General features: G+C 38.8%; 1 protein-coding gene across 1 annotated transcript; it reads left to right on the top strand.

Moving 5' to 3' along the window:
* The first annotated feature begins 1040 nt into the window (after positions 1-1040).
* sypl2a (synaptophysin-like 2a) lies at positions 1041-18531 on the top strand. The gene is made up of 6 exons (XM_034586857.1): positions 1041-1246; positions 1461-1535; positions 10645-10763; positions 11833-12031; positions 12547-12720; positions 17744-18531. Exons 1-6 carry the CDS (start codon positions 1232-1234, stop codon positions 17873-17875), a joined length of 714 nt encoding a protein of 237 aa, XP_034442748.1. The 5' UTR covers positions 1041-1231; the 3' UTR covers positions 17876-18531.
* The last annotated feature ends 6638 nt before the right edge of the window (positions 18532-25169 follow it).

Here is a 25169-nt window from a genome sequence, read left to right as displayed (position 1 = left end):
ATATGAGTATGAGCTTCTTTTTATCTGGTCGATGTACCTGAATGCGACCTTTCACGTGTTGTGGGCAGGGTTACATACATACATGCAAATTGTACTGTATTACAAAAACCAAACAGTGCTTCCAACATATTATGCAAGATTTGCAATTCACCAAAGATAAATGCTGTCTAAACATATTCATCCCAGAAAACACAGAACTGCTGCTGTAACAAATCTTTTCATCATAATTAGTTGAATTAAATGTCTCTAAAAACACTTAATCCCCTCAATTTATACTTGATTGTTCTTTCTTTACGCGCCATTGCTCAATGTTAGACACATCAGGTGCCATAATACATTAATTTCATAGCTTCCAATTTATTTTCAAATGCATTAACTTTAACTTTCATTATTGTCTAAACCATTTTTTGTTCATTCCAAAACTAATTACTCAAACCTCTGTATTGTCCCCTTTTTATCAGATTAAAAAGGCATTCATATTTCAGGCTCATTCTGGTTGGAATAAGTTACCTTTAAACTTCCGTTTTCTGTCGTCATTTAGTTTATTCAAAAATTAATTGCTTTCTCATCTTAAAACAATTGCGTATGTTTTCAGTAATGATGTCACTGTTCAATGACTTCTTGTATTTCCTTCTGTCCTTATTTGTTTATCGAGTGATCCTGTTCCTCTGTTTAGATTGTGTGTAGTCTAAGGTTGTAACCTTTTCATTTGATTTTTCTGTCCTTACTTTGTTTTCTTGTTTGTTGTTGTTGTTTGTTTTTGTAACTTTTGTGTTCTGTATTATTGTCCCCCGCACTGTTTTGTTTATAAATGTTTGGGAGCACATTGAAAACGAGATGATATGTCTGAAGGTGTTCATCCCATGACAATAAAATCCCTACAATTTACAGATTGATTAATCAAAAATAAATAATAGAACTAATATCCCGTAGTAGAACCGGGTTAACTATATTAATACATGTTATTGACTTCACATTACTCAGAAGGGTACCGGAAGTGCTAAAGTTCTTATTTTGGTGTTGGTGACAGCGGATCACTTGTACACTGTGGAACAGGCTTGGATGACTGTAGGCTGAGTTTATCAGTCACTCGCCTCCTGCAGCTCTGCCTCTCGCTGACAGTCAGCCAGTAGCCACTGGATCGTAGTTCACCATACGAACAAGTCGGATTTACAACCGAACTGAACTTCAGGAGTTAAAACAAACGACATTGTAGTTGTTTCACGCCCCAATGGATACTGTTCAGGTGGGTGGGTTTGCAAAAATAATCCGGATGACATGAGTTAGAGTTAGCATGCTGCTAGCAGGGGTTTGCTAACAAGGGCAGGGCCAGTAAGCCACAAGGTGACGAACAGGTAGTTTGGCTGCTCTGACGAGCGCTGCTGCCTCTACACCTGCCTAACGTAATGTTTGTCTCCCCCTGTTCTGCTTTTTTTACACTCACTGTTTGTTGCACCCAGAAATTGGCGTCTGGATTCTCTCTGGACCTGGGACCACTGAAAGAACCTCTTGGGTTTATTCGTGTCCTAGAATGGGTGAGTAAAGTCAAAACGCATCTCAAATGTGTCAAAAGTAGATGAGAAACCTCGTTAACGTCAGAGAGAAGTTACTCACACCTGTTAGCCACCATATCACCATATCTCGATATGAGCAGGAGCCCTTTTCATGACCATGGCAGTGTTTGCTGTGTTGTTCGCTAACGCTATACTAGTTGTACTCGTGTATGGAGACGACTCTTTCATTAATAACTAACTGTTCAATGGAAATATTATACATAATTGTTTACTAATTTATAAAGTCATTCTTTGTTTGATATTAAAATCGACAATAAAAAATAGGACTTAAAAAAACACAAGTTCCAATGAAAAAGGGGTCTACAAAACAACTTAATCCAAATAAGTACTTACTGAATGAACTAATAATAATAATGGTATATAAAAAAAAACGCATTTCAAAAAGATAAATGCGTAGTAGGGTTCCTAAACTAAAATCTGTCCTGTTTTTTTTACACCTGCCTCTTCCAACACTGTGTGCCAAAAAGAGCTTATTTGTAACATATTTGTTTGACTTTCCTTTGTTTGTTTTCTCTTAAAATGTCAACACTATCTAGAATTCTAAGAGACATTTCCAGAGAAATGTGAGTGTTGCAGAGTTTGAGACAAATCGTCAACTTAAGCACCCACCCTGATTTTCTCTTTCACACATCCAGCTTGTGACAGTCATGGCAGATTTGCATTGTTCCAGCTTGTTTTATCATTGAAAAGCATGTGAGATATGTGTGCTAAAAGAGAAGCGATATGTCTCAGCAAATCAAACAGTTTATAGTGAAGAGAAAGTGGTAAGGAAGTTGAAATGCACATTGGAAAGGAAACTGCCATTTTAAATGCTTGATTAACATTGTTTGTGAATACAGTTATTTACTTATATCTTTATTTTTACTATTAATTAATAAATGTTATTTAAAATTATGTTCTTACATAATTCATATATCAAATTAGAATTTATTGTATTTATTAATAGAATAATAGTTATTAAATCCTATTTTTTTTGTACAAGAAGCTTTGCCGAAGAAAACTTGTAGTGTCAGTCTTCTCTTTTAAGTAATTAAGTAAATTAAATGAAATATATCATGCTGCAGCTTGTGGATTTACTTGTAGCTATGGATACTCCAAATTAAATGCTAAATGTAACTACTAATTTAAATGAGAAGTCACGTTTCTGTTGTAAACCATTGCACTTTTTCCAAAGTGAAGCCCAGACATTGTGAGTATCTCACGTGAAATGCTAGTTGTTGCATAATTTCAACATGTGTGTGTTTAAGGTGCGGGTCTGTGGAACAGCCATGTCCTGTTTATAACCAACACACAGTATACAGTTGCTCACTGTACTGTGGAGTTTCAAGCCAGCTAGGTACATTAGGTAGGCCCACTCTCTGTTTCACTGTTCAAGTTTAGTGCACAATTGACGTTGTTTATCAAACGTCACTATGTTAAATCTCAACCAAATAGTCACAGAAGCAGATCATTTTAGTTTTTCAGTGGTTTTTGTGGCCTAAATTCACAGTGGTGCAGGTGATTAGATAGGTTGTACTCAAGTTGTTTAATTTGAAGTTAAAACTCAAAGTGAAGGCACACTTTTTTTCTTTGCAATAAGGTTTAAGCAGAGTTGTTAGCTTTAAATAATCATTGTCAGAACCCTGAATAAAGATAAGAAATGCTGATGCCTGCAGGTACATTCAGTAAAAGCGACAAACGAGATATTCAAGGTTAAATGTAAACAGTATGATCACATGACTAGAACAGAAAAGAGCATGAAATCAATTTTTGTTTTTAGCTCCAGAGCAGGTCAGAGGTGCAGCTTGTTGCCATGGTGATTTCCACCAGGAAGGAATGAACCAGCTTCCTTGCATTGAACAGAACACCCAGAGTTTATCCTGAAGTTACCTCTGTAACAACAGATCCTGATCCCTAGTATAGTACCCCAAAGTAAGGTAGTGATGAATTCAGTTCAAGTTTACATAGCAGTAATTACTTATCTTGTCAAGATGATAATTAACGGTGAAGACATACTGTGATTGATCACACAGATTTACTGTCGATGAGTTTATCATCTCTTTTGTTGAACATTTGATGCAGATAAATAAGTGAAATGTTGAAACTGTTTGTGCTGCCATAGCAGAGAGAAGATAAGTTGTTAATGTGTGATGAGCTCAGTCTGACTGAAATGTTGATTTAAAATCATGAGAAATATTGAGACAGTGTCTATTTTTTTAAATAAGACATCAGAGGCTTTAGTTTTTATTTCTCCTTATTCTGAGCTGCAATGATAGAACAACACAGTGAAATTATCAACACTGTCAGTAATTATGTCACAAAGAAAGAGTCTGTTAAATTCAGATGAAGCTGTGATAGGTCTGATGTATTTATTTAATGTGATAAACCCCCTTCATTTGTTAGAAACAGTTTTTAAAAGTCTGGAACATCAAAACTATTCCACTCATCTATAAACCTATCTGCTGCTCTTTCTCATTTCTCACTTTGTCCTGTGGCCCTGTCAGGATCATGTCAAATGATGTCACTTTTCAGTGATCTGATTGGTCAGTAGTTGGGCTGTTGACAGGTTTTGATCTCTTATCATGAACCTACCGGCTTTAGAGCAGATCAGAGGTGCAGCGTGTTACCATGGAGATTTACACCAGTAAGGAATGAACCAGCTTCCTAACATTGAACACCCAAAGTTTATCCTGAAGTTACTTCTGTAACCACAGATCCTGCTTCCTAGTACAGTACCCCTAAGTAAGGTAGTGATGAAATCAGTTCACAGTTTACACAGCAGTAATTACTTATCTTTTCAAAATGAGGCAAACAGAAATACAATGTTTTCCTACCAAGTAATTTATCAGGAAGGTGTGCTATGATATATGCCACTGGGCACGGGAATGCCTTGCCAGATGTGGTTGTGGTGTGTTCTTGCAAAAACCGTGCACAGGTTGAACCTTTGGCCGTGTTGCTGGACTGACCCCATTTTAGGGAATGAGAGGGCCATGTTTTTTCATGCAGGGCTGTCGTCTGAACACAGCTTTAAACTCAAGGTTGGGTTCTTGTAGTGTCACCTTAGTTTATGTACCAATACCAAAATAATGTATTTATGAATCTGTCCTTTGAGGAATATGTGTGTGTACAAACCTCTTTTGTTCATTTGGCAGAACAAAAACACTTTTGACAATTTATAGCCATCTCAACCCAAGCCTCTGGACAAAAGTTTGGCCAAAGAGAGATACATTCTATATGTAGGAGTATTGAGTTGTCATACCTGTGACTCTCCTGTAGAGTCACAAAGGCAGGGTGGAATGTTCCTGGCGCGTAGGTTTTAAATGAAAATGATGAGATTATATCCAATATTGTCCTTTTGGGTGATGTTCCCATTTATTGAAAAAATCATGAGAAAATTAACTTACATTGAATTGTTGTCTTTGTTGTCTTGTAGATAAAGCTACGGTAAGAAGCGTCTGCTCCACACCACCTACTGCTTAAAAACTGAACTAATTGGCTCTAGTGTACACCTAGTGCTCCACTGAAATGATGCGAAACAAAATAAACTACACCTTCCCTAGTGGTCAAAATGACACAGCACATTCATATTCAACTCAAAACACTGTCATTTACACCGTGTTTTAAGCCTAAAAGTCCACAAGAAGTGGCTAAGCTAGCATTTCCGACGGTCCCAGAATGCACTTCTTTGAAAGATATCAGAGGACTTTTAGGATTAAAACATGGTATATATGAAGCTGTTTGGAGTTCAATATGAATCTCGGGGCTTGCAGACACTTGGATGAAACCACACGAGCAGTATGGAGGGATGTTATGGTTTTTCTGTTGTTTTATTACATCTGAAGCTTTGGTCACTAGTTACTTCAATTGTATGGTGCAACGCTGTTTACACCTGAATCTCCTAAAGTGTTTTGTGGACTCAAACACTTCACCCTGCCCTCCATTGGCATAGTGGTGAGTAGATAATGAAGTGAAATTTCATTTCTGGGTGAGCTATCCCTTTAACTGCAGCTTCAATGCGATACCACTCAGTGCGTTTTCTTTCATTGATACAACTGCTGTGGCCACCAAACAACACAGTTCTGCACCTCACTCACAAGCTCCTCCATTTTGGTGTCAGAAGCATGGCGTCTCGCTTGATCATGATTCACCATAAAAAACTAAGTCTGAACATGGAGGCTAAGCCCTGTCCGAAGGGGTTTATTCGGGGGCTATGTAAGATTGGCCTGGGTGGGTCAAACACGGCTGAGGGGACAGTTGGGAAATGCTGAGATCCAGAGATACCTGAAAGATGAAACTCATTCCTGAAAATCCTCCGTGGGCTTGAAGCTTTCAAATTACTCATGGCTTAAAGTTCTCCGGCACTGTGCCGGAATTCCGGCGCAGGCCAGTGGCGGTTGGATTCAGAAATAGATAATTATGTGTCTCTGTAAATATTCTTGCCTTTTTAAAGTGTCGTATTGCAAGGATATGGCTGTGTCATACTGGATATTCTTTATGGCTTTGAAAGTTCTGCACCCTGTCTGACTGAGGAAAGGGTCAGCACATGATGCACTTTTAATGTATCGTTCAATTAGATTTGGTGTTCTTGTCTTTTTGAAAAGGTTTGTGATATGTGCCACAGCCATCATCCATCTTACACCACAGTGTGCCAAACTATTTTTTGATTTGTGGTAATAAACTGGACTGGCCAATCACAGCCCCCCTCCCACCACCACCACCCCCTGCAAATAACATTTCCTTGATTTATCCCTGAATACTGAATTTGATTTTCTGTTTATCTCTCTGTCTAATGTGTCTATGCTACACTACTGCAGTCTACCACTGCAAACAACTGCTAAATTGGTTGAAAATGTTTTGAAATGTGCTGGTGTTAGATGGATCCCCTAAGAGGGAGAGATGTTAGGAGGTAAGGGTGCTGTTCCTCACATAGTGTTTGTAGGTACTGTATTGCTTATTCATTCTTACTTTACAAGGTTATTACTGCAACACTGATATTTGGTTATGAGAATACAGCCATTTTGCAACCGTCACATAAACCCTGTTATATGAAATCATTTTAATTGCTTATGATAAAGTTAAAGGATTAAATGCTGTTAATGATTGAGGGGAATTTTCTCACCCAAAACCTGGCAAACCTGTCAAACCTTGGCAAACCTTCATATGCCAAATGTCACCAAGCTACAACTCTACAAATTTTTTATTTTCTTAATTCAAGTTCAATATGTTAGATTTTTAAGGTCAAGACCTTAGCAATTACAGTAAAACCCAACAGTTCCCACAACGAGCAAGAGACACACTTCATTTTAATAGGAAGAAACCTGCAAAGGAACCAGACTCAATGTATGTGGAGAAAAATGGAAGTGAGAGGAGAGGAGAGGTGGAAAGAGGGAAACTGACGCCTTTAATTTGACAGTGTCAAAGTGTGTTTTCTTTTTTTTCTTTTTCATTGGCACTGATCTCCCAATACCTTTTTCTATTTTGCTTTAATTCGATTCAGTTACATCAGATAAATATATTTTGGGCTAGACCAGACTCTCCTCTCCGTATTATAGCTCCTTGTGTTTTTCATAAATAAGGTAACTCTGGGGAATAATATACTGGGTTTAGTATTAAGTAATAGATAAAATACAATTAGAAATTGGAGAAACATTAGGAAGTCATCAGATTTGACCTTAACTTAGCAAATGAGAAGAAAGGAAATAATAGAATTTAACAGACTTTAGAAAAGCTAATTTGACAGGGTTAAGAGGTAGTTTTAGGAATGAGGTTTGGGGTGGTATTACTACACCAGGGCCAGAACAAGTGAATTCAGGAAGAAGGTGGTTTTATTTTAGAATGACAAAGAAGGAAATAAGTCAGGTTGTCAGCCTTTAATTATATTGATTTGAATAATGAATATGAACATTTTGGAGATTGATGTACTCTGCTTACTGATATGCTTACTGACTGCCTTAGGTATTTTGTGGCTCTGAATGGACCTCTGGTGCGAACCTAACTTGGAAGGTTTTTGGAAGAGGTTGGATGTATTCTATAATTAGGACTGTGTTCCGTACTGAAACTTATACATCTTTCCATACAATGTGGATTGCATAGTATCTGCATTAGCAGAGTACTGCTAAGGACTGAAAATTTGGCCAGTCTGATCGACTCAGGTCTGAGTCCAGTCCAGGGCCCATATTCCCAAAGCATTTTATTTTAAAGGGGACATAGCATGCCCATTTTACCACAAGTTGATATGGTTCCTTGGGGTCTTTTCCTTACTCTTGTTGAGGGTTAAGGGCAGAGGATGTCACACTATGTTAAAGCCCTATGAGACAAATTGTGATTTGTGAATATGGGCTATACAAATAAAATTTGATTGATTGATTAATGAAATGTCTGTAACATACTTTGGTCAAAATACCACAAGGATCATTTAAAACAGCACCCTTTTTACCCTGTATAAAACAGCCCTCCACAGAGTGACCTGTTTTGAGTGCCTGTTCCTTTAAATGCTAATGAGCCAGCTCCCCCCTCCCCCCTCTCCCCCCATGATTTTAAACGATATAAATTACATATTTTATATGATATAAATTATCAAATATGCATCCCATACGTTGTATTCCCCTTCTGTTGTCCTGGAGTTTTAATTTTCCCAATCACATAATTAAATGTCCCCCTCTGCCCATCCACTACAAGCACACAAGCAGACAGACAGAGAGAGAAAGAGAGGGGTGGGGGGGGGGCTATGAAGACCATCATTTACCCCCGAACCCCGACATTCAACGGGTACAACAACAAGCGGAGAAAGCAGAATCGCGGGCTGACCTTATATATACAGTCTATGGGGCTGACCAGCGGAGAAATGCACGTCCCGTGTGAACAGCCAGGCGGCTGCGCGCTTGAGAACGGCGCTGCGCTGCCTCGCAGCGGCGCTTCCGCGTCCGGTGTAAACCCGGCGTAACGAGTGGGGGGGCTCTGTGTGTTTGTGCCGGTGTTACAGTAGTGCTGAACACTGCGGAAGTCTTCCACACTGCTGGCTGTGTGGCGCTGGCACAAATTCCAGCTCACGCATGGGAGAGCGAGCAGTCGCGCCCGAGCAACTGCTGCAGCCTCCCAGTCCCAACGATCCAGACAAATGCCACATGTGAGTGAATCGCGGGCTGACCAGCGCGGAGAAATGCTCGTCCCGTGTGAACAGCCAGGCGGCTGCGTGCTTGGGAACGGCGCTGCGCTGCCTCGCAGCCTCGCAGCCTCGCTGCGTCCGGTGTAAACCCGGCGTAACGAGTGTGGGGGGACGGGGGGGGGGCCAAGGCCATGTAGGGAGACTTCCAGTTCCTTGTTATGACACAAAACCCAGGAAGCTCAATCGAGTCACTCAAGCATGACGTTTCTGACTTAGAGGAACCATAACAAAACGCGCGAGTGTTTTTTTCCCAGAGTTTTTGGGTTGGTAGACATGCCAGATACCCACATTAACCTGTAGAAGCACTAACAAAGTGGAATTTGCATGCTATGTCCCCTTTAACTCTTAAAGGGCCCATATTGTGTTTTACTATCTGTAGTTACTTGAAGGGGGTCAGTAGGTCACTTAGTCCATTCTAAGAAATATGTTATCATAACGTCTCGTTTCGTACTTCCTCCCCCGTATGATGTCATTCGGGATCGAACTCCCACCCAGCCGGTACCAGGCTGGTAGACTTAGATTTTACTCTGTATTGAAACTCCATTGTTAAACTCCGTACTGTAACTCGGGACGTTACTCCTACATTGGCCGACTGTCCTGCTAAAACTTGAACAAACATGAGGACGGTGTAACTTACCGTTCAGAAACATCCTGCCAATCAGAGGAGGGGCTCAAGAGGCAGGTGGAAACAGCCTGTTCTGTCTGCAGCTCCAGAGAGAGGCAGAAGAGAGGACATGGAAATAAACATTGCAGCAGTTTTCCCGACTTTAAACCACTGACATATCATCTTAGGGGTACCAATACCTCAAATTCAATCCCAGAAAAATATGTGTAAAATATGGGCCCTTTAAAATATGGGCCCTTTAAGAGTACTCCTAAGTCACACTACAAGTTTCTTACTAAAATTGTCCTACCTAGATCCTATTCACAAAGCTGCTGTGCTAGTGAAAATGCATGTTCATCATCTGGCAGTAATTAATAAAAGAAAAAAATATAAATATAGGTTTATTATAATACAAAACAGTGGACTTGTACCCTTGCCTGTTCATAAAAGGAAAATTCAGCACGGGTCTTTTATCTACAATAAAACATTTTGTTCTGTGAAGAAAAAAGGCTGTTGAAATCTTGCTGCTAGAGTGGAATCGTTGTTTCTCTGATCCATGTTAAAGGTTGAAGGAAATGTTCTTTGTTTCCCTCTTCCTGCTGATGTCTGTTGTTGGTCAGCATATTTGAAGATAGCATTTTTCTCACTTGATAAGAGTTTTGCTGACATTGATTCTTTTATGAAAACAATTCTACAGAGTTAAACTTTTTAAATCTTTATCCTTTGTTTTGCACTTCTTTAGTTTTGTATTATTAGTGCTGCATTACACCTGTGTTACACTTGCAGCAGAATACTTTCCATTCACTGAGCACAGCTGCAGTGACGATAGTGATGGTGGGGAAGTTGGTAAAAAAATCACAGAGAGAGGAAACGTTAATCTGTAATCAGTTGTTTATTGGCTGTAATCTACAAGTTTACCTCTGATCTTAAAAAGTAGCATAGTTGAAAAGGAAACTGTCTTTTATTTTAATGTCAAGATTCAATACTTCACAGCCATATCAACAACGTTGACTGGATTCTTTTGGTGAGCTCACTCAAACGTAGTAATGAAATACGTTTGAGAGTATGAAACAGATAAATAAATTCAGAGCCCATAAAATGGATTGAATAGTTAATTCTTTTAACGAATGTTAAAATAAACTATTCAGAGCCCATAAAATGGATTGAATAGTTAATTCTTTTAACGAATGTTAAAATAAACGCTTTGAGTGGTCATCAAGACTAGAAAAGTGTTTTATTAATAAAGACCATTTACCATTGAACAAACATCTCTGCTGTCCTTGAAATATATTTTACAGTCTTTTATTCCTCTGCCATTTCAGGTCTTTACCATCTTTGCCTTCTCTACCACTGGAGGTTACTTTGGGACAACCCACTTCACAGTCAAATGTGGAGACAAGGAACCACAGGATGTTAAGGCTGCGTTTGCATACCCATTCAGGTACTGTAGAACAAGAGTGCTCCTTTGCTCTTTATTTCTTTTATAGGCCCTGTCCACATTACTGTCAATAAGCACTGAAATGCTGGATTTTCAGATTGTATACTCATGCCAGAATATACACCTGGTCTGACTCCTGTTTCACTTCACAAACAATTCAATTGTGGATTACTGCCATCAATAATGATTTTGATTGCTGGTCTGAATGCTGAATGCAGTGTTTCTTGGATGGTTGCATTTAGATCCTCTATCAAAAAGCAGTGGATTACATGGTTAAACATCAAATGCATGCAGAACCACTTAAAATGTGTGTTATTTGTGTCATTTTGAGACCTGACCCAGAGCTGCCATTTTCAACCACTAAACATTAAAACCATATTGGTTTATTTTTTACTTATGGACTGCACTGAAGTTTTGTACAGATAAAAAAAAAAGGGAAAATCACATGTAAATGTATTTATTAAAATACAGAAGAAATGTATTAATATTGCACAATTCATCCATAAGGGCACTTCATAATTGTTAAAAACAGGAACATCATGAATCCTTCTAATTAAAGGAATACAACACAGAGCAGTGGGCAGCTATGGGGAGCAGATGTTAGAGGAGTAAGGTTTGTGAGGAGTAAGTGCTCAGGGGCACTTAGACAGTGGGATAGGGAGAGTCTTGAACTTGAACAGATCCAGGTCTGGTCCGTGGCCTCGAGCTGACGGAAAACTACACGTCGTACTGCTTCAAAGTTTTCGCGGGGAAATACCCTGTTAGGCGAGAGCGATTGACTATCTGCCAGAAATCATCTATAAATCTGCCACCAAACTGCTGAAAATGAATTGTATATTCATTTCTCAGTTATGAAAAAAAAACATTACTTAAATGTACATGGAAGGAAGGTAAACATTAAATCTCTTTGTGGAATCTGACAAATGTGTCTTAATCACTTCATATTCTCTGTTCTTGCATTCCTTGGATAAAGAGTAAGTGAGGTGAGGACTTGTTTTCCCTGAAATCCCAGAGTATGAAAATAATTGTAATCAGAGTGACTGTTGAAAGAGTTTTCTGTAATTCTTTTCAGGTTGTCAGCTTACCCATATAAGATACCATTGTGTAATGGTGGCCAATCCAATGAGACCTACCTGCAGGGAGACTTCTCCTCCTCAGCAGAGTTCTTTGTGTGTGTCAGCGTATTTGGGTTTCTTTATTGCACCGCCACGCTAGTCCTCTACCTCGGCTACCAGAATGTCTACCGCCAGACCACCCGCGGCCCCATCATTGTAAGTACATGTCCTATACTAACCCTCATGAAGAGAGTTGGGATGGGTTTTACATCCCAGGATTGTTTTGTGTAGTTAGCTTGTTTTATTTTCTTTCTCTCACTGGGTGGTCACTCAGACCAAATTCAGCCTTGCAGTTAAATGTGTTGTCGGGGGCATGTATTTGTTCAGGGAGAGAGGATTTGACCAAACCACCTATGTATTCATGTGCATATTAATCCAATCAACCAATTGTGGCAGTAGTGCAGTAGCCTTTGCATAATCCTGCTGACAACTGAACAATCCAACAGATATGGGTGAAAACATAACATCCGCAGTGGAGCTAATTGTGAGTTTTTATTGAAACCTGCCCACAGATGAACGCAGCCGAGAAGTTTGAAAACTGTGAATGTTGTTTTGGGGGGACAACATACTCATTTTTTAAATAGTAAATTATAGTTGCATGCAAAATGAACTGAGACCGTTCTGAGTAGTGATGTGTAAGTGAACAGTGTTTACTATGTACTCTTTACCAGGACCTTGTGGTGACCGCTGCCTTTGCCTTCCTGTGGCTTGTGTCCTCCTCAGCTTGGGGCAAAGGCCTGACTGATGTCAAATGGGCCACTAACCCTGAGCACTTAGTGGAGTCATGCAAGAACGTCTGTCACCCCGGAGAGTTTCCTTCCATGGGCCGCCTCACTGCCTCTGTGGTAAGTCATGTTAGAGCAGTGCACCTGCTGCAGTGGCGGGAACGCAATGGTCATATTTTGTAAACTTTTATGCTCTTAAAAAGCTCATCCTATCTCCTCCATGATTTAACAGAGCTGCAAAGCCATCCTCTCAACAGTTTACAACTTTTGATTGTAAACATTAGGGTAATCAGTGTTCCCGTTGTTGCCCAGTGTTCAGGCCCACACTATTTACATAAGTTTTCCATAGATCTATAGAACCCTATTTGGTTCATTTTTGTGTATCAGTGCTGGCGCCCATTTTTATTGAATAAAGAACTACACTGTGTAAAATACTAGTTATCAATACTTTGAAGCTGCTGTTATAAACTGAAAAAGAAAATGTCTTATCCATGCAGCAGTACAGTTACATCAGAGAAACAGAGTTTGATCAGACTAGAGGAGAGTAGACTGACAAGGAGGATTTGTTATCAAAGGATGGTAAAAACATAATAAATCTTTTAACACCACTCCAGCTGGATGGACAATGTGTTAGAGAGAGAGCAAAACACATACCAAAACACCTAAGCTAGAGTTGCTTTATGTTATTATGAGGACTGTGAAAAAACCTTTCAGATTATTATGAAACTGTGCAGGACAAATGAGATGATGGCAGGCCGTTAATGTCTGGGTAATTATTGGGAAACACTGCACACACCTTTTGGTGCACCACAAGAGTGAGGCTGCCAGCAGTGACATCGAACAATAAAGATCTTAGTAAGAGTTCAACACATATTGAGCCAACACATGACTTTTCTTGCAACAGATTCTATGTCTGTTGTAATCAGCAACACTGGTGTTGTCATGAGTTTATTACCCGGTTCGAAAATGTCATTCCTAGATAACTTAGTTACTTACTTTAGATTGTGTAGTTTTACGACAGAGGATAGTGTCAGTTGTGTTATTTACCTCCACATATTACATTATGTGTAAATGGTTGTGATGTTATGGACGAATATTTTGATTACATCGACACACCCAGACAATGGCAGCAGACAAACGGTTCTGCCAAAGCATCGCCTTTCCCTTTTTTTACCACATTATTTTACCACATTTATTACCTATAGAATTATTATGAATATTACAATTGTAGGCTAACCTGCTTGTTAAAGACATATTTGTTTAACATAAACCTCGATATATAAAATATATATATATATATACACACTGCTCAAAGAAATTAAGGGAACACTTAAATCACACATCAGATCTTGATGAATGAATTATTTAAGTTGAAAATCTTCAAAACAACGGTCAATGGAAACCAAAATAATCATCCCTTTTGAGGGCTGGATTCAAAACCACACTGAAAATCAAAGTAAAAAATGAATAACACAGGCTGATCCAACTTGAGCGAAGTTCATCACAGCAACTCATAATGTGACTCAGTAGTGTGTGTATGGCCTCTGAGTGCCTATATGCACTCCCTGCAACATCTGGGCATGTTCCTGATGAGTTGGTGCATGGTGTCCTGGTGGATCTCCTCCCAGACCTGGAACAGGGCATCAGTGAGCTAGTGGATAGTCTGTTGCGATACTTGGCGGGCATCGGATACACCGATACATAGTGTCCCATAGGTGCTCTATTGTATTTAGGTCAGGGAAACGTGATGGGCCAGTCAATGGCAGCAGATACCGGTCCTGCTGCTGGGTTGATGCCCTTCTCCGCCCTGTCCAGCTCTCCTTGTGTAACAGCTGGTCTCCTGGTATCTCCTCCATGCTCTTGAGACTCTGCTAGGAGACACAAACCTTCTTGAGACCGCATGTATGGATGTGCCATCCTGGAGGAGCTGGACTACCTGTGCAACCTGATTGAGCTGCAGGTACCGCCTCATGCTACCAGTAGTGACAAGGACACCAGCAGAACACAAAACTAGTCTTGGGGGTTTTCTTCCTTGAGCCTCTCCATTGCACCTGTGTCACTTTCATTTGCAGCAAAGCAGGGGAAATTGATTCACAATCACTTGTGCTTTCTAAATGGACAGATTGATAAACTGTGACGATTAAGTGTTCCCTTAATTCTGTTGAGCAGTGTTCATAACACAGTATCCTTTGTCATGGCTCTTATTTGCCATGATGCTTATCAGCGATGTGTGTGTTTGGTTCAGCCTGACCATGACCTGACAGGCATACAGTGAGAAAGGACCGCCCTGAAGGACAGTCTAGTGTCAATTTATATGTTACTTAGTGTTAACTTCTGCCAAGATATATATTTATTTACATTTCTGGATTACTTTCTTCTAGTTTTGAGCAGTTTATATATAAACAAACTTTAATGAATTCAGCTAACATGCTTTATTTTGACTCTGCTTTCAGCACCTGGACAACACCCCATTCTTAGGAGGGTCAATTCAGTTTTATTTGTGTAGCACCAAATTATATCATGCGTTATCTAAAGGCACTTTACATAGTAAGGTTGTGACTGTACAATACTATAGAGAAACACAACAAGACCCACAATAAACCAACACTTGTTGATAATGGAGAGAATAAACTCCCTTTTAACAGGAAGAAACCTCCTACAGAACCAGACTGAGGCTGGGAGCCATCTAGGTCATGGTTATAAACTTCTTACAATTTGCATTTTACAATCGATTAGTACCAACTACTTGCCTCAGTGCCGTTATTAGCACAGGAGTCAGCAGTGTAAACTATATATAATAAAATATGAATGCACATTGTAACATGAAAATGTGGTCTTATCTAGCATCTTTATTTATACTTTAAGCGGGAGGGATTGTGCAAAATGTACAGCTATTGTTATTGTAAAGTGTCAAAGTCACAGGTAGGGACATCAGTGCAGTTCGGTAAAGGGTCCCAGGCCTTATTGATGAGGCCGGCAGCAGTCGGGAATAAACTTGTTTTGTTGCGTGAGGTTTTGGTCCTGATGGCCTGCAGGCCCCTGCCAGAGGGAAGTGGGTTAAAGAGTCCATGTCCAGGGTGGGAGGGGTCGGCCACAATCTTACCTGCACACCTCAGAGTCCTGGAGACGTACAGGTCCTGGAGAGAGGGCAGGTTGCAGCCGATCACCTTCTCGACTTCAGGTCCTGGGTTATGAAGGTGCCCAGGAAGCAGAATGACTCCACGGTGTCCACTGGAGAGTCACACAGGATGATGGGGGTGGGCGGGACCTGGCTCTTCCTGACGTCCACAGTCATCGCCACTGTTTTGAGAGCGTTAAGCTCCAAGTGGTTGTCACTGCACCAGGTCACCAGGTGGTCGATATCCCACCTGTAAGCAGACTCGTCGCCGCCAGAGATGAGTCCGATGAGGGTGGTGTTGTCCGCGAACTTCAGGAGTTTGACGGACTGGTGACTGGAGGTACAGCTGTTCGTGTACGGGAAAAGAGCAGAGGAGAAAGAACGCAGCTTTGGGGGGATCCGGTGCTGATGGTCCGGGGTTCAGAGACATGTTTCCCCAGCTTAACGCGCTGCCTCTTACAGTATCAGACAGGAAGTCTGTGATCTACCTGCAGATGGAGTCAGGCACGCTCAGCTGTGAGAGCTTGTCCTGGAGCAGACCAGGGATTATGGTGTTGAATGCAGAGCTAAAGTCCACAAACAGGATCCTGGCGTAGGTTCCTGGGGAGTCCAGGTGCTGGAGGATGAAGTGGAGAGCCATGTTTACAGCATCTTCTACAGAACTGTTGGCTCTATAGGCGAACTGTAGAGGGTCTAGCTGGTTGGTGATGTCCTTGAGGTGGGACAGGACAAGATGTTCAAAAGACTTCATTACCACAGAAGTCAGGGCGATGGGGAGACAGAGTCAGGTCCTGCTGCTTTACAAGGGTTCTGTCTCCAGAAGATCTTGTTAATGTCCTTCTCCAGGATGGAAAAGGGTGAAAACTTTGGTAGAGGGGGAAGCAGGCACTGTGGTGGGTAGGTGTGATCACTGATATTTAAATTTCAGTATTATAACAGTTACCATATATGTTAACATGAATGGTGGTGTTGTTGCTGGTGAGCCGTGTATTACTGCTACAAGTAGACATGTTAATGTAGGCAGATTAAACCTTTTAATGGAATGTGTTTAGATGACATTACGATATTAACCCATAGATTTGCTTCGCCTTTATACATCTCATCTTGGTCTGTCCGCCAAGGGATTGTTCTATTCTTGTTTAATAGGGTTGTTAAAAAGGAAGTCAGTGATCTTCTGTGTGATTTTTTGGCAATTTCTTCAGACATTTTCAACTTGGTCAACATACTGTGGTACGCTGCCTCACCCCCTGCCTGCAAGATGCTCTTTGCCTGTTTATAAAAATTGTATTACTATTGAACAAACTGCTTGTCCAAATAGCACCAAATTCGTCACTGTAGTTCCCCAGGCCATGAAAAATACATGTGCCAAGTGTGAAGCTGATAAGAACGTTTGGTGAGATATGTACTTCACGTACAGACAGACAGACATTTGTGGAATTAGAAGGTAGAGTAGATAGATAGTAGATTAAAACATTTAAAAATCTGTCTGCTTGTAGCATCACCAGTCCTACCACTGGATGTAATGATACACATTTACATGTTTGTGCCATCAGTGAATACAATGAGTGAAAAGAGCAAATGTATAATGGGCATCCATTTATAATGCTGTATTCCTGGGGCTGTATTCATAAAGCTTCCTAGTACAAAGAGTTGACTCATTTCAAAAAGAATCTTAGATTAATGAGGTTTTCTAAGAAAGTCCCCTCACAGTTGAGACTAGATACTGGTGAAGATGCTGGTTCCTCTTAAAGAATCACAGACCTGATTGTAACCTCCTATGGTAAAAAACTGTTAGTCGTAGGGGCGGGAGGAGGTCTTCTAAGAGGCTTAAGTTACTTAAGAAATGTATATGCTAACTTACAAAGTTATTTTGAGTTATACCACAATCCAACAAAATCAAAGGGGAGGATACAATATCACCAACAAAAAATCTAAAGACTATTGCAACTCCAGAAAAAAAGGACCTTTGAAATGACTACTGTGCGTTGTGTGTCACCAGTCATCTGTTTTCCTGTCTTTCTACAGATATTTGGCTTCTTGAATTTGATCCTGTGGGCAGGTAACTGCTGGTTCATTTACAAAGAGACCCCTTTCCACAAGGATCCCAACCCACCGGTCACCATGGAGGAAGGGGAGGCGCCTAACCCACAACAATGAGGGTCCTCAGGCATTGGCCTGCACCCACAGCTGAAAAGCTTTGTGCCCAACACTGGTCTCTCGCAGTTGTGATTAAAAATCCCCCAATACTTGTCAAAAAGATTTGTCAATTATAAATAGCTGAAGTTAACCTCAAACCCAGTGGCTGAAAAATCTTAAACCCCAGTGCCCATGTGCCTTGAAAACACTAAGTGTGAATACAAACTAAGTACTTAACACTATCTACCACAAGACTTTATGCGAATTTAGCCTGAAACCTAAACTGTATGTAAGTGGTGTTCAGCAGAGCAGACCTGTATAGTATTTTTGCTTTAACATCGTCTTCCCTTGATATCTGCTCTTCAGGGAGCCACCGAGTGATGAAATTGTGATGTAAGAACATATAATCTCTGCTGGTCCTCTTCTGGAAAAGGCAAAGGACTAATAGAAGTTGAAATCAAACAATTCTCACATCCAACAAAATCAGTTGTTGCGATAAAAAGCAAAATCCAGAATACATGAATTATGTGGGATTAGATGCACTTTGTGGTTTCTCTCTTGAGCAGGATTATTGTAGGCCCTGCTCTTTTTGCATTCATTTATCTGTAAGAGCCAACGCTACAGTACAGATTCTAACTCCTTTATTTCAATTTCAATAAATGACTCAGCCTCAAGGTCAAAATATGTTGTATGCTCTTTTTCCTTCAGTTATAGAACCAGCTGAAACGACAGGCCTGTTAGACAACCAGACTAAGAAAAGTGCTGATTGACAGGTTTTTGAGGCATAAAGGAGTGTAACTGTCAATTTAACAGCCATAACATCCCCCCACCTCTGAGTCCTGTGAGAAACACTGCAATATGTTAGATAACCACATATTTGTTAAACTTCCAATTCACTTGGATTTTCCTTTGCTTTAAATAGAAAACACACAAACATGGAAAACATCACACTACAATCTGCTTTACCTCAGGAGGGGAAGCAAAGCTTTTGACTTTTGAAATGGTTATTTTCAGTGATGTTACAGCATTTGCCACACTACTGTGTCCAGGCCAAGGCAGGCTCTCTACATGTTTACTCCCACAGCTAGTGTACTGAAGTCAGGTTAAACCTCATTTAGTTCCTGTTAGTTCAAAATGTTATATTTAAACTACTCTGTAACAGTAAGGCTCCCCCTTGTTTGCAAAATGAGACTTTATTTACATTATTATATACAGGTTATTTGTATTCTTTCTACATTATTTGGTCTGTTGTATTTTTTTAAAACCACTGTTGGGTTTCTGTTTGTATTCCCCAATGAAAAATTATCAGTGTGCAACTTTTTTTTCCCTTTAATTTTTGGTGATGTCACATTCATTGTGTCAAAAGGGGCAAGATGTGGTTGCCAGATTGATGTAATCCTGCTGTATTTCTTTATTACTCCTTCACCTATTTTTTCTGTACATGTAACTTGCAGCAGTGCAGTACATAGTACTGGTTTTCTATTGGAGTCCTATAGCCTTTCTAATGAAGAATGTCAGAGTCACTGTTGACTCAGAGGGCCTTAATTACCCTTATGAAGTATATGTGCATTAATAGATCGAACAGTGACTCATATGGAAACTATCTGTGCAGCTGTATTATTTCATAGCCTGTGGAATGTATGAGGGACTGTTCGAGGCACTATAAGTAAAGTAATATAATTCCACATCATATTTACATTGAATATATATATATATATATATTTATATATATTTATATATATATGCTTAATCAATTTTAAAATAGACTTTTTACTTTTAGTAGAGCAGCGTGATATACTGATGCTCACGTTATGTTTATTGACATTTGACTTAATTTATTTTATGCCTTGTATGTGCTAAAGGAAGAAATGGTTGGTCTGTAATGATATGTAAAACATGAGCGCTGCAACTGCTGGATACAGTCTGCTTTCTTAATTACATCACAAATGAATGAGTCTTTTGATCACCCACACACATGATTTGCAGTAATAGCAATACTAGACATCAACAATTGCTTTTTATTAAAAGTTACAATTCAAAGAGAAGATTTTCACAATACAATGTTTACCTTAATATCAATTTAATATCAAAAATGTATTTCTTGGATATGTACAATAAGCATTTTCACTTCTAACTTAATTACAACTTGTCAACTATTACCCTTTACTTCTACTCAAACTCAATCAAAGGTATCTGTAAATAATAAATACATAAATAATTTGCCTAACCGCTCACGATAAATGTCTTATATCGTTTTCAACAATTCATTTAAACTAGTAGCAATGCTAAATATAAATATCTACAATTGCTCTTAAATCACAGATGTAAGTGTAATTCTAGATATCTAAACCTATATTTACTTGCAATTGTAACTAGTAATTTAGTTTCTAGTAACATGAAATTTCAGATATCTGAAATGTAATGGTAACTACTGGAAAGTCAGGTCATAATACCAATTATATTTAAGATGTCTACATGATAGAATTTTTAGATATCAAACAACACAATTCCACCAGTCACAATTGCATATATTTAATAACAAATGAATGTGGAAGAGTACATCTCCAAAATACAATTTTAACATGTCTAAATTGTTTTAGAGATATCTTATTGATTCATATTTTTAATTATTAATAAACATTTGGTGTTGTAAGAATGACAGCTTGATATGTCAAAAGTAACATACAAGTTAGGCCAACAAATCCGAAAGGATTTACTATGTCAGACCTATAAGACTTTGCAAATGTTGATATGTGAATTGGAAAATGACATATCTATTATTCAATTCATTTTTTATTCAATTTTGTTTGCATAGTCCCAAATCTCAAGGCAGTAATGTCGAGATCTTACAATATTATAGAGAAACCCAACAGTTCCCACACCGACCAATTACTTTGACAACAGGGGAGAGGGACAGAGAGAAGTGCTCAATGAATGATGGGAGTTCCCCCAGCAGTTTAGATAACTATATCATAACTAAGGGATGGTTCAGGGCTCACCCGAGTCATAACTATAGGCTTTATCAAAGAAACGTTGTCTACCTCCAGAACCCAAACTGGGAGTGGGTTCCAGGAGAGGAGCCTGGTAGCTGAGGGCTCTACTTCTCGTTCTACTCTTACAGTATGGAGCAAAATTTATGCCAAAACTTATCAAACAAACAATGTTTTACAAATTCCCCACCTTTCACTTACAAACACTGTGAGGTTTGCAAATACAAAACCCAATTAACAAACCAATGCATTTAGTTTCACAAATACAAAATGCACTTGACGAACAAGTACACTTCATATTTCTAATAAGTAATGCTTCATCATTTCATGCAAGTACAAAAAGAAAAATCCCACAAGGACAAAAAAATGTGTCCTACATGTACTAAAAATACATCTGAAAAGTAGGACACAAAAAATCACGTGACTTTTGTCACGATTTTTCCGCTGTTGTGTTATGCTAGGTAAGTGTCCTGAATACTTCTCCTTCCAGGCCACAACAGCAGGTGGCACTGTGAGCCAATTTACAGGCACCAGGAAGTCAAGAGTCAAGAGATTGAACCCAAGTGAACGTCACCGCCACTATCAGACATGACGCGTGCATTTATGACAGTATCCAGAGGCAGACAAATGAGAGAAATAATATTGTGTAATGTATAATTCCTCACTCCCTCAAACATGTATTTCCCCCTAGCCTGGTATTTGTCATATGAAATCAATGCTTTTTTTCTGTTTTTCAAATGAAACATTGTTACTATTACGTGTAACAAACTGATAATTTTAAAGGGTTAAAATAATGAAAATAAATGAATAATTGGTATTTTCGAACAGGACTAAAGTTAGTTACAACAACTGTGTCATTTGAAACGAAAACATATGTAATTTTATAGCAGTTTCAGGGAGGGGCATATTTTCCCTTACAGTAATGAGAGGAATTTTTCTTTTAAATGTAATACTACCTGATACTACACAAAAACAATAATGGTTTAATAATAATTGTTAATAATTGTTGCTTATCAGTGACTATATGCCAGGCTGTGTTAACCCTCCAAAATAAATCCCATTATCATGTTGTATATGGAATATTATATATTAATGTTATTTTTACATAGTAATTGTGGTATTATGTAAACAAACTGGTATTTTATGGGTCACTACAATACTGAAAATAAATATTGGTATTTATGATCAAGACTGATGTTGATTAATAAAATTAAGCCATTAAAAGTATGTGTGGAACTACCCTAAAAATAATAATTCATAAAAGTCAATGTTGTTGCTAATCAGTGACATATGTCAGAATGTGTTAACCCTCCAAACGTGAGTTCATGCAAAGAAACTCATATTTTAAAGGGTTAAAATACTGAAGATTCATGAATATTTGGTATAAATGATCAGAACTAGAATTGTCACAATGATGACATTAATGAGGCTCTTATTTGAACTGTTTTATCTGCTCCAGTACAGTCCAAACAGCTTTTGGTAACATGTGGGGCTTCAATGATATAAGGTCTCTTCTTTGTTCATGAAGCTGATTTGCTCCTCACCCTTTTGGAGAAGTTTCTGAACTTATCTGACATTGGTAACATACTGCCTAATAAAGAAAACAGGACATCTGCTGTGTAATACATTTAATAAAAAAATAAATGAATTACTCAAAGTGTTCGAAGAAAATAAATAAATAAATAGAATAAAACATTATGAAGTATCAACATTTTAAAGATCCTCCTGCAACAATGGAATTACAATTTTACTTATTACACCAAATATCCTGAACCAAGGTCAGTAACCATTTGACTAAAAACAGATGACTGCATTGTTGTTGAGTTGTGATAAATGTGTCAAAATTAACCATCTGAGGCATATCATCTGTATTCTCTGGAACTTTAAGAAACTTTGATGTTTTCAAATTCAGAGCAGATCCTTTTAACAGAAACAGATAACATCAAAATATCAACATTTAAAAACATCGAGTCACCGTTTTGTTGATGAATGTGTGGCTCACTATAGTTTCTACTCATGGTTGCTGGTGATCCCCTTCTTATCTCTTCACGGTCCTGATGGTGGTAGATTTCCACAGGCTCAGACACTGGACTGACAGGAAGAGGCTGGATAGACTGATTAGGAGGGCCAGCGCGGTCCTGGGATACCCGCTTGACCCAGTGGAGGTGGTGAGACAGAGGAGGATGATGGTGAAGCCATTCTCTGATGGACAACATCAGCTCCATCCCTGCATGACACACTGCGCAGCTCCTCCAGTGACAGACGGATTCACCCTAAGTGTGTGAAGGAGAGGTATCACAGGTCGTTCCTTCCTGCAGCAGTGAGACTGTACAACCAGCTCTGCTCCCAGTAAAACCACATGCACCACCATTATGGACTGCACTTTTTAAAATTCATTTTTCAGTTGTAGTTGCACTGAATAAGGTCACAATAATAAAACAACAAAAGTAAAAACAAATGGGGAGGGGGTATCACCCTCTCTTTAAACCTTTTGATCCATTCTTTTCAGACCAGCTGAGAACACGATGCACTCTTCCGTTTGTATACAGTCCATTTTCCCCAGCGCTGTTCGTGGAGCTCTGCTTTAATCCCTAAATGATGAGTACATTTTTCCATAGAGTATATTTCCTTTACAATGTCCAACCTCTGTCCTGGTAGACACACTAACTCTCTAACTGCAATATTCATCTGTCTGTGCAATATCAACAGTTCATGTGCAATCCATTCACTGTACATATTCTCCCACTGCGCATATGTTTCCTGTCTTTACACTGTATATATTAGTTTAATGCCATTCATACTTTTATATATTTCTATACAAAATGTTATATTCCTTACCCTAAGTATTGTTACTTATTACTTGCTGATGCGTATTTGACGCTTGTGGCTGTAATACTGCAGATTTCCCATTGTGGGATTAATAAAGGAGCACAAAGGTCCTCCACTAGCTTTCAAAAACAGGGAAATTAAACACCAACAGTCATCAGGGAAGCTGGCAGCAAGGCAGGTTTAGATTAGGTAACATATGCAGCATGAATTCAACATTATTATTTTTTACCTTAGTGGACTCAACAAAAGAGTGCTCCTCATCCATGAACATCAACAAAGCCTATATCATTTATCTACTGTAAAATTATCCTCGCCAACATTTGAAGATAAAAGCTGGTTTTAAAATTACTTCAAAGTCTTTTTAACTGATCTACAGTTCAGCATTACTGTTGAACTTGGTGGACCTGGCAATATAGAATTATTTAAAGAACGAGTATTCGGAGTGAGGAGTGGAAATGAAAGTGACACCATTCTCCCTAAATCAAGGCAGTGTTGCTTTAAATGATCTAATCTCTATCCCTTTTCATTCTGTGAACTTCTGTTTAGTTTTTGTATAAACAAAATCAATTAGGACAAATCGAATGTAAGTAATATAATGCTAAAAACGTGAGAGCTGCAATTTAATTTAAATACCAAGATTTTCTCTTTTTGATCTAAATCTTGTAATGTTTTATATTTGTTTCATCCACAAATATTTGACAACTAAAGCTGTGGTCACTAGAGGGCGCTCTGACTCTTGTGTAGTGATTCCTGCTGAGGGTCACTAGCACCTTACGATGTAGAGAAGATGGTCAAAAGGCAATGATGACTGTTTTAGTGTATACTGCATGTTTGAGGAAAGCCTAATCTTTATTCCTGTCTGGCTTTATCTAGCACACAGTATTGTAAAAGGTTAATACCATTTTAACCAGTTTTGAAATTAAGATTTCCCCGGTTCATGACCCCATGTTCAATTTGGTCAAAGTCAATGTTTCATTTTGAAATGGTGTAAGACAGTGTACTGATGAAGAGCTAATTGAAAGCAGGCATCACTCAACACTAATATTGACGCCACTCTGGCTTCAAATAAATTTGAAATATGCATAACCTGCCCACTACACAGAGACGTCAAAAGAAGTGACCCAGTGGAAAATGTGGTGGCAATGATTTAAAAATAAGATAATCAGTACTTTTCGTTGGTGGAAGTTGTCAGAAGTGCTCAACTAAAAGCTTTCCAACACAATGAAATTACACAAGTGTATTCAGCAAGTACTAATAGTAAGAATCAATGATATTATTTATAATTTTATATTTTGTTAATACTGATACAACAATGTGTCAGCAGCATCTTATACTGTTCCAATTGTTCAAGGTTAATGCATGTTCAGGTAGCTTGGACCGGTCAGGGAAAAGTGTTTCATTGGGGGAAAAAGTCTGTAATATTTTACTTCTCTCTAACTATCATTTACTAGTTGTGTCTAAACATGAAATAAATCATTAATAACACACTATAGTAA

Source organism: Hippoglossus hippoglossus, chromosome 5 (assembly GCF_009819705.1).
Source record: "Hippoglossus hippoglossus isolate fHipHip1 chromosome 5, fHipHip1.pri, whole genome shotgun sequence".
Taxonomy (NCBI): domain Eukaryota; kingdom Metazoa; phylum Chordata; class Actinopteri; order Pleuronectiformes; family Pleuronectidae; genus Hippoglossus; species Hippoglossus hippoglossus.
Note: the sequence above shows the minus strand (reverse complement) of the source record. Positions and strands in the feature narration are given on the sequence as shown.

Bases quoted from the DNA above. Each gene is read 5' to 3' on its own strand.
- sypl2a (XM_034586857.1), top strand. The intron at 1,536-10,644 runs GTGAGTAAAGTC...CTGCCATTTCAG, and splicing joins TTATTCGTGTCCTAGAATGG to GTCTTTACCATCTTTGCCTT. The intron at 12,032-12,546 runs GTAAGTACATGT...ACTCTTTACCAG, and splicing joins CCACCCGCGGCCCCATCATT to GACCTTGTGGTGACCGCTGC.